The following is a 13,023-nucleotide window of genomic DNA, read 5'->3' as shown; positions in this document are numbered from 1 at the left end:
TGTAGCATCATTTTCCTTTTAAAAATAGCAAAATATACTCAGTGCACGCATACAAAATCTCATTAATTGAAATCGTGTGATAGTTGAGTATTTGATTGTAAGTGTATGTATGACTAATTGCATATGTATATACTAGATGGTAAGGACCCGTGCTCACCACGGTCCGACATACTAACTTTCAATGAATCAATGTAATATATCTTTATAGTCGTTTTCATTATATTACGCATAACAACATATATAAAAGGTATTCTCTGAGAATCATGTGTCCGCTGTTCAATGTAATATATCTTTATCTATGATATGAGTCATTATCATTATATTATGCATTGTAATATAAAAGATATTTCTTTGTAGTTGTAATTAACTAAGGAGGAGTTTAGAATTTAAATATCTTTGACGATGAAAGTGCATATATAATTTGCAAAATTGAGACGATGGAAGTGCAAATATAATTTGCAAAGACGATTTCAAATAACAAAAGGACTTAATTAGTTCCATTATCATATATGTTGAAGTTAAGATAACAAGAGTTTCAAGTCCTCATTGTTATCAGCTCTTTACTAAATGAAATGATATCAATTCCAATATAATTTGTCAAGTATAAAATACAATAAGTTTCAGAGATCGTCTGTTTGTTTAGTAAAAAGCTTGTCTCAACATATTCAAATTGAAACAATTGCATATCATATTCTTTACTATTTCTCACATTTACAAAACAATTTCATTCATAACATAGTAATGCTTGATGGCAAATTTAGTTGAATATCACCTCATTATCATTATCAACAGTTTCTAATAGTTCTTTTGTTGAAAGGACATTAATTAACTCTCAAATTTTCAGATAAATGGAGAACTATGGACTGCAACTTTCCTACAATGACACTTTCTTTGATCTACATTCTATGATGAAAAAATTGCACTATTTTATTTTCGAAAACTTTTTAGGTTAAGGTATTTAATCATACACATCACAAGCACCACATATTTTGCCTTTGCGGAGTTACCAGTGGATCAAACTCATCAACGATTAAAGCTAAGATTGTGAAGTGTATATATATTTGATGAAAGTTGACAATAACTACAAAAGACCTCATACCTTAAAACTGCAAGTTAAGCATACAATCTACTATTCCCTCGGTTCCTATTAACATGTCGTCCTTACTAAAAATAGATAATCTTTAATACTTGTCATTTCACAAAATCAATGCATAAATGACACTATTCTTCCTAATTTACCCTTGAGAGTTATTAGGCTTGAAAGTATGAATTTGTTTAACATAGAAAAACTAAGTAATTTATTCATGTTCACTGATCAAATTAATTAATCAAAATAAATTAATTCATGTTCATTTAATGAAAATTTGATTCCAAGAGAACATTAAATAATGATACAATGGGTTAATTTATGTAGGCATTGTGTAAACTCGATTTAATATAACTAATATTTGTGAGCAGTCATTTAGAGTATTACATATGGTAGACCCTCTCCATATATAAATCTAGAATCTTCCCATTAAGACTAGAACATGTATGCTTTCATATGGACAATTTTATGCCTAAGTACTATGACAAAGTGATAGGTCATGACACTCTCCCCACCCGATGTTGCGACGACCGCGGCACATTGGTGTTGCATGAACTCTTGCATTTTGTCTTTAAATTGCCACAAGTCTTCGTATTGTTCACTATCCTTTCCAATAGATGAGAAACATGGTGGTGGCTTGTTGCCCGTGCAACTCTGCAAACATCATATCTTTGTTCTCTTCTAGAACTTTTGCTATACATGATGGCAAAGTCCTTTTAGTACTATAATCACACTGTCAATAGTGGCTATGAACGTCGACTCCCCCTTCTTAAGGCCCCTCACAAGTTGCATGGTCAATAGTTGAGCTTGTCCTTCTGTCTTTGGTACCTTAGCCAGAGGCACTATGAATAATCCTTTTTTGTTTCATAACCAAGAGTCATTAGAGGTAGGGATCGATCATCGTGTGACATTTTTGAAAGAACTCTTAGCCGAAAATTATGTCAAAGATGTCTAAAAGAGCAACAATAAAGTTGATTTTACCTTTCCACTTGCCTAGTATGATACTTACTATATGGGTGACTCCACACACAGGAGTCGGTGGTGCATTGACCGTCTTAAGGCAGGTGTTACTTGGATTGTAACTCAGCACCAATTTCGTTGTTGTTGGCTTGATCATGATGTTGGCTTCTACACCGGAGTCTACCATAGCACTAACTAATCTCTATTGATGGAGATGTCAACATAATGCGTGTTATCTTCTTTTTGCTTCCACGACTTCTTGGCAATAGCTCTGCATAGTCCAACCATGCCTTACTATGTTGTACTCAAATCTTGTCCTTGTCCTTGTCCTTGTTCTTGTTTCGTCTATGGAAGACGAACGAAACGAAGTGAAAGAAAATGGCAAAAAGATTGCCATAAAAATGTGTTCAAATGCACTAATAATATATAATATCTTGACCAGGATGCTTGTACGCATGATTGAAGAGCTGAAAATAAGATATCATTATTGGTGTGATCTAATCAGTGAACCATACTTTATACATTCTCAGTTGAGCAGAACCAAATTACTCTGATGGTTCACCTTAAGTTGAAAAACAAAAATAGCAAACCTAATAAGTTCCATCAATTTTGGGCCAGTAATCCATAGTTCTTCACCAAAAATTTTATTGCCCAAACTTGAGCTATTATCTATCCATAGTAATTTGTTGTGTTTTTTGTCCACCTAAAGCATCAACCCTAATGTTGTGGAATCCTTCTCTTAATACACATAAGTTCATTTCCATTTTCGATCTAGTTCTTATGAGTTTGTTGGGTTTAACCTACAATTACGAGGAATTTATAGTGATAAATATCAATTTTAAGGAGGATTATAAAGAAATTTACTATCTATTTTTAAAAAATCAAGAAACTTTTGATGCCAAATGGGTCCATCTGCAGTCTTTCATGAACTTACATGTCAAAAAGAGTTGCAAATGTGACCTAATATTCAGAAATGAATCTTATTAGCTTGCACAAGAATACAAGGGCCCAACAGAGTGAACCATGAAATTCTAGTTAATCTTGGTGATACGCTTGGTATTCTAAGTTGCGGTTGGATTTAAATTCGATTTACTGAATCGAAGGATAGATTATATTGTTAAAGAGTGTAAAAGGCTATAGACTATTATGCCCTATCATCAAATCGACAGATTGATTAGATTTTCTTACCTAGCTATGCTTACTTTATATGGCTTGGTCAGAGCTTTGCTAATTGAGAACGAGAAAATAATAGAAACATGCTTATGTGTTTTCTTCGATTCTATACAACTACCTTGACATTATGGTAGTTATTCAGTTTAAGTATTACTTATCCTATTTTGTTTAACTTATGTTCTATTTTAGCTTGTCCAACAAATATACAACCTTTTAAATTAATGTTGGCTTCTACCATAGTAATACTGTGTATTCTTTTGATATTCTAATTCATTGTTACTTTGTATTTGATGCAACAACTTGATATCTTCTCACATTTTTCAATTAGTATTTGATATATATACTGAGCTCCCTTCTAGTAATTCTTATTCAAATGTTTTTCTTAAAATTCCTAAAAGTCAGAGCAGGTCGTAGAAAATGGGATGGAGTCAGTATTAGTTTGATTATTCAAGTTATTTGGTAGAAAAAACCTACTCCTTTCTACCGAAGCCCGATTTTGGTGTTTTTAACAGCCTGCGTATCAAGCTAGAAAGAGCAAACCATGAAATTTTCTAATATGGCCATTTTCATTTTGGTAGTTTTGTTACTAAGATTGTTGATCCCTTTATCCATATTAGTTGACCTACTTTCATTGTGTCTGACACAATTTAGTTAATCACTGCCCTCTAGACTGAATAACTTTTTCAATTGTGGTAATTAAAGTAAAATGACTATCTTGATCTAACATTTTTTAGTAAAACACAATTTATTCAACATCATAAGGGAAATAAATCAGAATAGAGCAGGATGGATAATAGATGATTCATATAGCTTATCCATCCATATAATTAATAAGGGATTGAGGCACAATTGATTGATTGATTTCACTTTTAGTCATTGTACATTAGTTAAACAATTTAGATTTCACTTTTAGTCATTGTACATTAGTTAAACAATTTAGATGTCACTTTTAGTCATTGTACATTAGTTAACAATTTAGATTTCACTTTTAGTCATTGTACATTAGTTAACAATTTAGATTTCACTTTTAGTCATTGTACATTAGTTAAACAATTTAGATTTCACTTTTAGTCATTGTACATTAGTTAAACAATTTACTAATCATATTGATATATGAAAGTACATTAAAGAAACTTGTATTCTATTCTAGTTACACTAGGTTGACTAGTTTGAGAATTTATTATCGGAATAAAGAAAGATCTCTAATATGTTGTAATAGGATACAATTCAGCCTTAAACTTGAGTAATTAACATAGAACAAATGTGACCATATCTGATGTATCATAATACCATGTCAGAGCTAACATGGTATTAAAATACATTATGCATTAATGCCTAATCCCATGATACACAAGTTTATTGTTCCCTTATCCAAGGAAGGAAGACATTAGACCATATTATAACAAGACTCGATATGGTTATAGAGCAAGAAGGATCATTTATGGTGCTTCTGGTTAAGGTGCCAAAGATATAAGGACAAGCTCAACTATTGTCCATGCAGCTTGTGACGGGCCTTAAGAAGGGGAATCGACGTTCATAGCCACTATTGCGAGTGTGATTAAAGATAATAGTGCTAAAGGGACTTTGCCATAATGTATAGAGAAAGTTCTATAAGAGAACAAAGATGTGATGTCTGCAGAGTTGCACAAGGGCAACAAACCACCACCATGTTTCTCATCTATTGGAAGAGACACTAAACGGTACGAAGATTTGTGGCAATTCAAAGACAAAATTTGAGAGTTCATGCAAAACAATGCGCCGCGGTCGTCACAGCATCGGGTGGGGGAGAGTGTCATGACCCGTTACTTTGTCATACTCCCTCTGTCCCTAATTACTTGTCCACTTTTGAATTTACTTATTAAGAAAATAATCATTGATATAGTGTGTTCACCATTTTACCCCTATTAATTATAAAGTGGATGAACTAAAAACTTTAGATTTTCAAGAAGTTCTACATTTTTCAAAGTAATAAATTGAGGATATAATAGAGAGAAAAAAGTTGTCCTTTCTTGATTTGTCAAAATGGACAAGTAATTAGGGACAATTAAAAAAAGAAAAGTGGACAAGTAATTAGGGACATAGGGAGTACCAATTAGGCATCAAATTGTCCATGTGAAAGCATAAGTGCGCTAGTCTTAATGGGAACATTTTAGATTTATGGAGAAGTTCATAAAATTGTCCATGTGAAAGCATAAGTGTGCTAGTCTTAATGGGAACATTTTAGATTTATGGAGAAGTTTTGAGAAGACTCTAAAATATCCTAGAAGAGTTCTTGGAACACCTTAAAATACTTTAGTCTTGTAGAGAATTCTAGAAGAATGGTCTATTTGTAAATATGTAGGACTTGTGTAATAATTTTTATTTACATATTAGCCTTTAAATGTGTAGTATAAATAGATGGACATTCATTTGTAATGCAACCAAGCAAAATCAAACAATCTTCAAAGCAATATAAAAAGTTTTCTTAGAAATTCTACCACCCATCTTTGGATTCGGTAAACCCCATTTAAATCCTAACCACAACTAACTTAACCAAAAAATCATGGCTCGCATTGTTGTACCCCTGTATTTCTGTGCGGACCCGTAAGTATTCCTCTGATAAACCAAGTACTTCTTCATAAATGGGATGAAATGGGTAAGTTTACGGCAACCAAAAAGGAGAATCAACATGCGTTTATTAGATGGATTCCACAAAATTAGGGTTATTTCTACTTTATGGTACAAAATACACTAAAAGTACGATGATAGCTAATACTTCAACTTTCGCCTTGGGCAACGAAAATTCAGGTGGAAAGTTTAGGGAGTAATGGCCCAAATTTTCAGGCGGAAAGTTAGGAAGTAATGGCCCAAATTTGGGAGAAGTTACTTTGAGAACACAAATTTTCCAGTTTTGTTTTTCGGCTGAGCCACCCAATTTGATTATGTTCTTTTCTGCCGATAATCCCTAAAATATGGTTCACTCATTTTATCATTCCAATAACAAATATTTTAAATTGTTAACAAATTCAAAATTACTCACTTGTTATATAATTTGTTACTTGTTATATGATTTGTTAAATTTGCATTATCAAATATCAAATGCATTCAAAATTTCAGTGTAAATGTGTCTGCTACTTCTACGACTTAATTTGTTTTTGTTAAAGCAAGTGTTGTTGCCGCCTCAAGCTCACTTTCAATAGAATTTTGTGCCATAAATGACGAGGAATATTGAATAAAGCCATTTAAGTATGTGAATAGCATCACACCAAATTTAGTCTGACACTATTCATCAACACCAAATCACTTTTGCTGCTTTTACCTTCAAAACATCTTGCATTTCGGATCATCCATATAATATACAAAAAGAAACAAGGTAATCACATGAATAAACGTTAATTGGTAAGTTGGTAAAAATAGGAAGAACATAATATCATAAATTAAACTGCATTGATAAATGAAAGAAATTTTCATACAACAAGCGTATATAACTTAATTCATTTGTTAAGTAATGATGTATAGCTCCAATTTGAACTCTTTCCCTATCAATATTGACATCCCTGAGATTTCCATAGTAACAAACTGTCCACTCTGCTTAAGACTTTCCTTCATTGTTGTGTTCTCTTGCTGGTGTGATCCAACAAGCTCATAGCTCTTCAATCCTCTCACATTTTCCAATCCCAATAATGTCACCTTTTCAAGGACCAATCCTTGATCCAGCGCATATCGTCCATTCACAACCTCTGATTTAACCACAATTTTATTGCCAATGATATTGCTGTTAAACTTAACTAACGTCCACCTCCCTCCCTCTCTTCCCATCTGCACCTCATCGTCATCGTCCACAAATAGTTCTCCTGTACTGTTTTCGCTGCTGCTCAGCACGACAAGGAGTTTGAATGCAGTCCTCTGAGCAGCTTGTGTTGTCATTGCTTCCCCTTGCATGACCAATATGTTCCCTTCACGAACATGTACATTTATATGATCTGGTGGTGCGTCAAGTGTCATATATGTTCCTTGATTCAAACTCACAGAGCGAGAGTAATTGAAGAGGTCAAACCAGTTTCCAGCAGGGAAATATGCATCAACAGAGGTTGCTCCTTGCTTAAGTACAGGTGAGATCATGACACCTTTACCGAGAAGGAACTGTGTGCTGATATCAAATGTCTTGGCATCTTGAGGGAAAGAGAAGAAGAGGGGTCGTGCAATGGGAGTCCCTTTTATATGTGCCTCGTACATAAGCATATAAAAGTATGGAAGTAACTGATATCGGAGCCCAAGGACTTTCTTGGCTGCTGCAGCAACTGAATCCCAACTATAGAGCTCTTGGGGGGTTGTGTCCTTAGCAGAGTGGTCTCTTGCAAATGGATAGACTGCTCCAAGCTGCATAAAGCCAGTCTCTCTCATTACTAAGAAGTCAAGGCGAAGAGAGCTCCTAATATTATGATAAAATTCTGCTTCTACAGCATCAAATTAACGATTTGGTCAAACTGAGAGATAGACACATGCTTTAACTTTTCTTAAACACAATTTCAAAGCATACCATTTAAGACAACGAATAACTTTGGTTCATTAAACCTTATCATGCAACAGTGTTCCTTGAAAAACAACATATTTCATGGCTATTAACATTGGTGAAAAGTTGTAGCTTTAGGGGGAGAAAGAGAGATGGAGGCGGCATTGTTGACAAAACTCCAAGCATGAATTTACCTGAATCCAGCGGCGGCAAAGCTCTTCAGTAGTGTTACTTGAAAAACCACATATATCAGCTCCAACCATTGGAATTCCAAACAATCCAAAGCTCAAGATAGTAGGAATGGAGTATGCCAAATCGTTCCAGGTAGCAGCATTGTCTCCAGTCCAATGTGACGTGTATCTGCCAGAGCCAAGAAAAGTTGATCTTGCAAGAATGAATGGCCTTTTACCAGTGACATTAACCAACACACTATAAGTGGCTCTAGATTCAAGTAATCCATAAAGGTTATGGACATTATACTCCATTGTATCACCAAAATGTGTAGAAGTGGCTGGAACTGTTCTATAATTGATGGGCAAGTGATCGCCAGAGTTGTTTATCTTGTAGGGAGGATCATCAAAGGTAGATGATGGTGTAGGAGGGGAAGTTATGAAGTTTGACAATTCATTCATGTCAAGCCACAGGCCATCAAAAGGTACGAGATCCTGGAACTTCTCAATTTCATTTCTCCAAAATATTTCAGTAGCTGGATTTAGAAAATCAGGATAATAAACATTCCCTGGCCAAACAACCCCTTGGTAGGGCATATTATCGCGTTTTATGAAGACATCTGCTTCCATGCCTCTCCTATAGGTGTCATATGTATTGTTGATACTAATTCCTGCAGTAAAAAGAAAGACAAACAAAATAACACTTGTTACATGATGATGAGTCGTACTCGTATCTAATTTATCTAGGTAAATGGGAAATTGTTAAAACTTGATGACGGAGACAAGTTACCTGGATCTACTATTAGTAAATATTTCTGATCATTCTGATGAAGCTTCCTGAGAAAAAAAATTACCCGCTCCAGTGGGAAGTTAACTGGATCGAGTGTGAAGTCCTTAAAACCATCCATGTAATCAATATCAGTCCACATAACCTCCAGCGGTATCCTAGCCTTTGCATAACTATCCACTACCAGTTCAACATCATCAATATTCTTGTAACCCCACCGGCATTGGTGAAATCCTACACCATATCAATACCATTACTTTGAAATGTGAGTATTTTCATGTGTAATAGTTGTTTCCTAAAGAATGAAGGTAGAAGCTGGGAACCAAACAGAACAATTTCAACTTCCATCAGTATAGGAATGACAGGAGTGGAGGAATTTAGCATTCCTAAATTTCTTCGTGGCACACTTTCCACATGTGAAGTTCAGCACAATGTTCAAAGCAACGTCGTCTTTGAGAACGAGGCAACGTATAGTGAGCAATATGCCTTTAACTAAATGTATAATTTTACTTCATATTTCCCTTTCACAAACAAATGATCCGACAAAACACTAGGTGATTTCTTCTTATATGTCCAAGTCTTGGTGGACAAAGTTACCCGATATCTACCTTGGTGTGAGGTAGTACGTACTCTATGGAATTAGTCGAGGTATACACAAGCTGACCTGGACACACTAGTGGCTTGTTGTTATCTAGGCTGAGCAATGCAACCTACATAAGATAAGCTCATAGATCATAGTTTAAGCTCTATTCAATGCCTTTCAACCCATGTAATAGGTTCCTCAGAAATTACCTGTGAAATTAGTCGAGGTGTGCACAATAGAAAAACGACGAACGGAAAAAGAAAAAAAGGAAAAGAAAGTCATTACCGAAAGACCAATATGGCATAGCAGCAGGACGACCAATAAGCTGAGTATACTGATCCACCACCATTTCCGGCAAAGGTCCGGCAAAGAAATACAAATCAATTAACCCACCAATCACCTTGTAACTAATCCTATCACCCGTATACACAATATCCATGCCATTGCTACTCAGAAGCAGAACCCCATGACTAACTCCGGCGGCCGTTTCCTTCGCCGGACCCGACGAACGGACGTCCATATAAAAAGGATGGGATCCATAGAGATTAAGGTCCGCGTTGGAACTCCCAATGTCGGCATTCCATAGAGTCAAAGTCTGGTTGTGTGTGAGCTTAAACGAGCTTTTAGTGTGCTCTCCGAGACCGTAAAGATTAGCTCTGGTAGTTGGTAGTGCCGAGGAGATCTGGATGTATTGATCTTTGAATATGAGGACTGTGTCGGGGTTTTGGTTCTCCGGCGAAGTATCGAAAAGAGTATCACCGGTGGAGCGCCGGCGGACGGTGAAACTGAATGGGGTGGTGTTGTGAAGGGTGAACTCTAGGTCTGAGTTTGGGTTAGAGAGGGTAATTGGGGATTGGTTTTCTGATGGGGAGTTGGAGGTTGACGGTGGCGATGGCGGTGGTGGACGGTAGAGAATTTCTTCCGGCACTTCCCATCGTTGGTGGTTAGCGTCGGTTATTCGTATTCGGAGACGGTCGTTTGTTTCCAAACTGTAACGAGGGAGAAAGAAAACAAATTAAACATTTTTTTAATAAGGTTAATTTACATTAACTAAGAAAAATTATTGTTTAGATAATATTACTTGCATTTTCTCCACTTATTCTACTTTCTACTTATACTAGTTATTAGGTTCCCGCGCCAGCGCGGGCCCAATGTATATTACTTTCTCCGTCTCATTTTATGTGAGGTAGTTTGATTCGCCACGGAGTTTAAAAAAGAAATGAATACTTTTAAAATTTGTAGTCCAAAATGAATGACATAAATTTGTATGACTGTAAATTATTTCATTAAGGGTAAAATAAATATTTTATAATCAAATTGTTACTTAATATAGAAATGTGACATTCTTTTGGGACTGACTAAAAAGGAAAGTAAATAACATAAATTGGGAGTAGTTCTTTGTTTCAATTTATGTGACACCGATGAAATTTGGAGAGTTATATAATTTTTTGTATGTGATTTTGTTAAATATATTTTGAAGTTGTTAATTTATTGTGATTTATAGCACTTCTTATATCATTTTCAAATAATATATATTACTCTTTCTGTTCCATTTTATGTGACGTAGGTACTTTTACGAAAGTCAACTAAATTTCTTATATGATTCTTCAATATTTTTAGTTGTTATTTTACTTTAATTTACGTTACTTTTTATGTTATTTTCAAACAAACTTCTTATGTTTCAATATGGAATTAAAGAGTCAATAAAATTTCTTTTATGATTTTTAATTATGTTTTTTTAATATCTTATATTATTACATTGTGATTTTAAGTACTTTTTATGTAATTTTTAAATCTAGAACAAATTAAAAGAAAAACAAGGAAAAATTTAAATGAAGAAAGTACTAAAATTTTCAAATAATCATATTTCTATATTAAAATGTTAAAAACTTTAAAACTCCACATATATGCAGAAAATCATATACGGAAGACAAAATAATTTTTAAAATATATATTAAAGCTCTTTCTAATAATATCACATATTTATTCTATTTTTCAAATAATATATATTTCTCACTCAATCTCAATTACGCAGTACATATGAAATTTCGAGAGTTAATCAAATTCTTAGTACTATTTTAAACTATATTTTAGTACTATTTATATAATTTTCAAATAATATATGTTACTACTCTATTATATTATGCAATACATGTGAAATTTCAAGAATTAACCAAAATTTTAATATTTTAAATTGATTTTTAGTACTATTTTTGTAGTAAATAGAGGAAGTTGAAGAAGAAGGGCAAATCGGTCAATTGACTGACTAACCCTAAGCTCCTAAACATTCTCACTTCTAAATGGAAGCACGGGCACAATATCCGTTAAATTGTTAATTATTATGATTTATAATATTTTTTACATTATTTTCAAATAATATATGTTATGTATTTTTAAATACTTTAAGTTGTGATTAATAATATTCTTAACGTAATTTCAAATAATATATGTTACTCCATTTGTCCCAATTTATGTGACACATGTGAAATTTTGAGAGTTAATATGTTTTTCAAATATTGTAAGTTGTTAACTATTGTGGTTTATGGTATTCTTAATGTAATTTTTCAAATAATATATGTTATTCCCTTCGTCTTAATTATACAATTCGCGTAAAATTTTGAGAGTTAATCGAATTTGTAATATTTTAAATTTATTTTTTAGTACTATTTAAAAAGGAAAAAATTAAAATATTACTATATAAGAAGAGTAGTAATTATATAGTAATTTTTCAAATAATATATGTTATTCCCTTCGTCTTAATTATAGAATTCGCGTAAAATTTTGAGAGTTAATCGAATTTGTAATATTTTAAATTTATTTTTTAGTACTATTTAAAAAGGAAAAAATTAAAATATTACTATATAAGAAGAGTAGTAATTATATAGTAATTTTTCAAATAATATATGTTATTCCCTTCGTCTTAATTATAGAATTCGCGTAAAATTTTGAGAGTTAATCGAATTTGTAATATTTTAAATTTATTTTTTAGTACTATTTAAAAAGGAAAAAATTAAAATATTACTATATAAGAAGAGTAGTAATTATATAGTAATTTTTCAAATAATATATGTTATTCCCTTCGTCTTAATTATAGAATTCGCGTAAAATTTTGAGAGTTAATCGAATTTGTGATATTTTAAATTTATTTTTTAGTACTATTTAAAAAGGAAAAAATTAAAATATTACTATATAAGAAGAGTAGTAATTATATAGTAATTTTTCAAATAATATATGTTATTCCATTCGTCTTAATTATACAATTCGCGTAAAATTTTGAGAGTTAATCGAATTTGTAATATTTTAAATTTATTTTTTAGTACTATTTAAAAAGGAAAAAATTAAAATATTACTATATAAGAAGAGTAGTAATTATATAGTAATTTTTCAAATAATATATGTTATTCCATTCGTCTTAATTATACAATTCGCGTAAAATTTTGAGAGTTAATCGAATTTGTAATATTTTAAATTTATTTTTTAGTACTATTTAAAAAGGAAAAAATTAAAATATTACTATATAAGAAGAGTAGTAATTATATAGTAATTTTTCAAATAATATATGTTATTCCCTTCGTCTTAATTATACAATTCGCGTAAAATTTTGAGAGTTAATCGAATTTGTAATATTTTAAATTTATTTTTTAGTACTATTTAAAAAGGAAAAAATTAAAATATAATGAAAGAGGAGTGTATAAAAGTAGGTGGGCCATCTTGGTGCCACGTGTCGAAAGAAGAGTGAATTTTATTCACTCTTCTTATATAGTAAAATAT

At 32.5% G+C, this 13,023-nt stretch overlaps 1 protein-coding gene across 1 annotated transcript in view; it reads right to left on the bottom strand.

The window, feature by feature from the left end:
- Window positions 1–6,627: 6,627 nt before the first annotated feature.
- The window catches only part of LOC102597879 (alpha-glucosidase-like), an 11,674-nt gene continuing 5,278 nt past the window's right edge, over window positions 6,628–13,023 (bottom strand). Inside the window, exons 2-5 of the mRNA XM_006353024.2 lie at window positions 9,538–10,241; window positions 8,673–8,903; window positions 7,907–8,553; window positions 6,628–7,579 (exon numbers count right to left, since the gene is read on the bottom strand). Coding sequence (XP_006353086.1) covers window positions 6,701–7,579; window positions 7,907–8,553; window positions 8,673–8,903; window positions 9,538–10,241 — 2,461 coding nt within the window. The 3' untranslated portion in view covers window positions 6,628–6,700. The remainder of the gene's footprint in view (window positions 7,580–7,906; window positions 8,554–8,672; window positions 8,904–9,537; window positions 10,242–13,023) is intronic.

The sequence above is a fragment of the Solanum tuberosum genome, unplaced genomic scaffold (genome assembly GCF_000226075.1).
Source record: "Solanum tuberosum cultivar DM 1-3 516 R44 unplaced genomic scaffold, SolTub_3.0 scf00141, whole genome shotgun sequence".
Lineage (NCBI taxonomy): Eukaryota > Viridiplantae > Streptophyta > Magnoliopsida > Solanales > Solanaceae > Solanum > Solanum tuberosum.
This window is presented reverse-complemented; position numbering and strand designations above follow the sequence as displayed.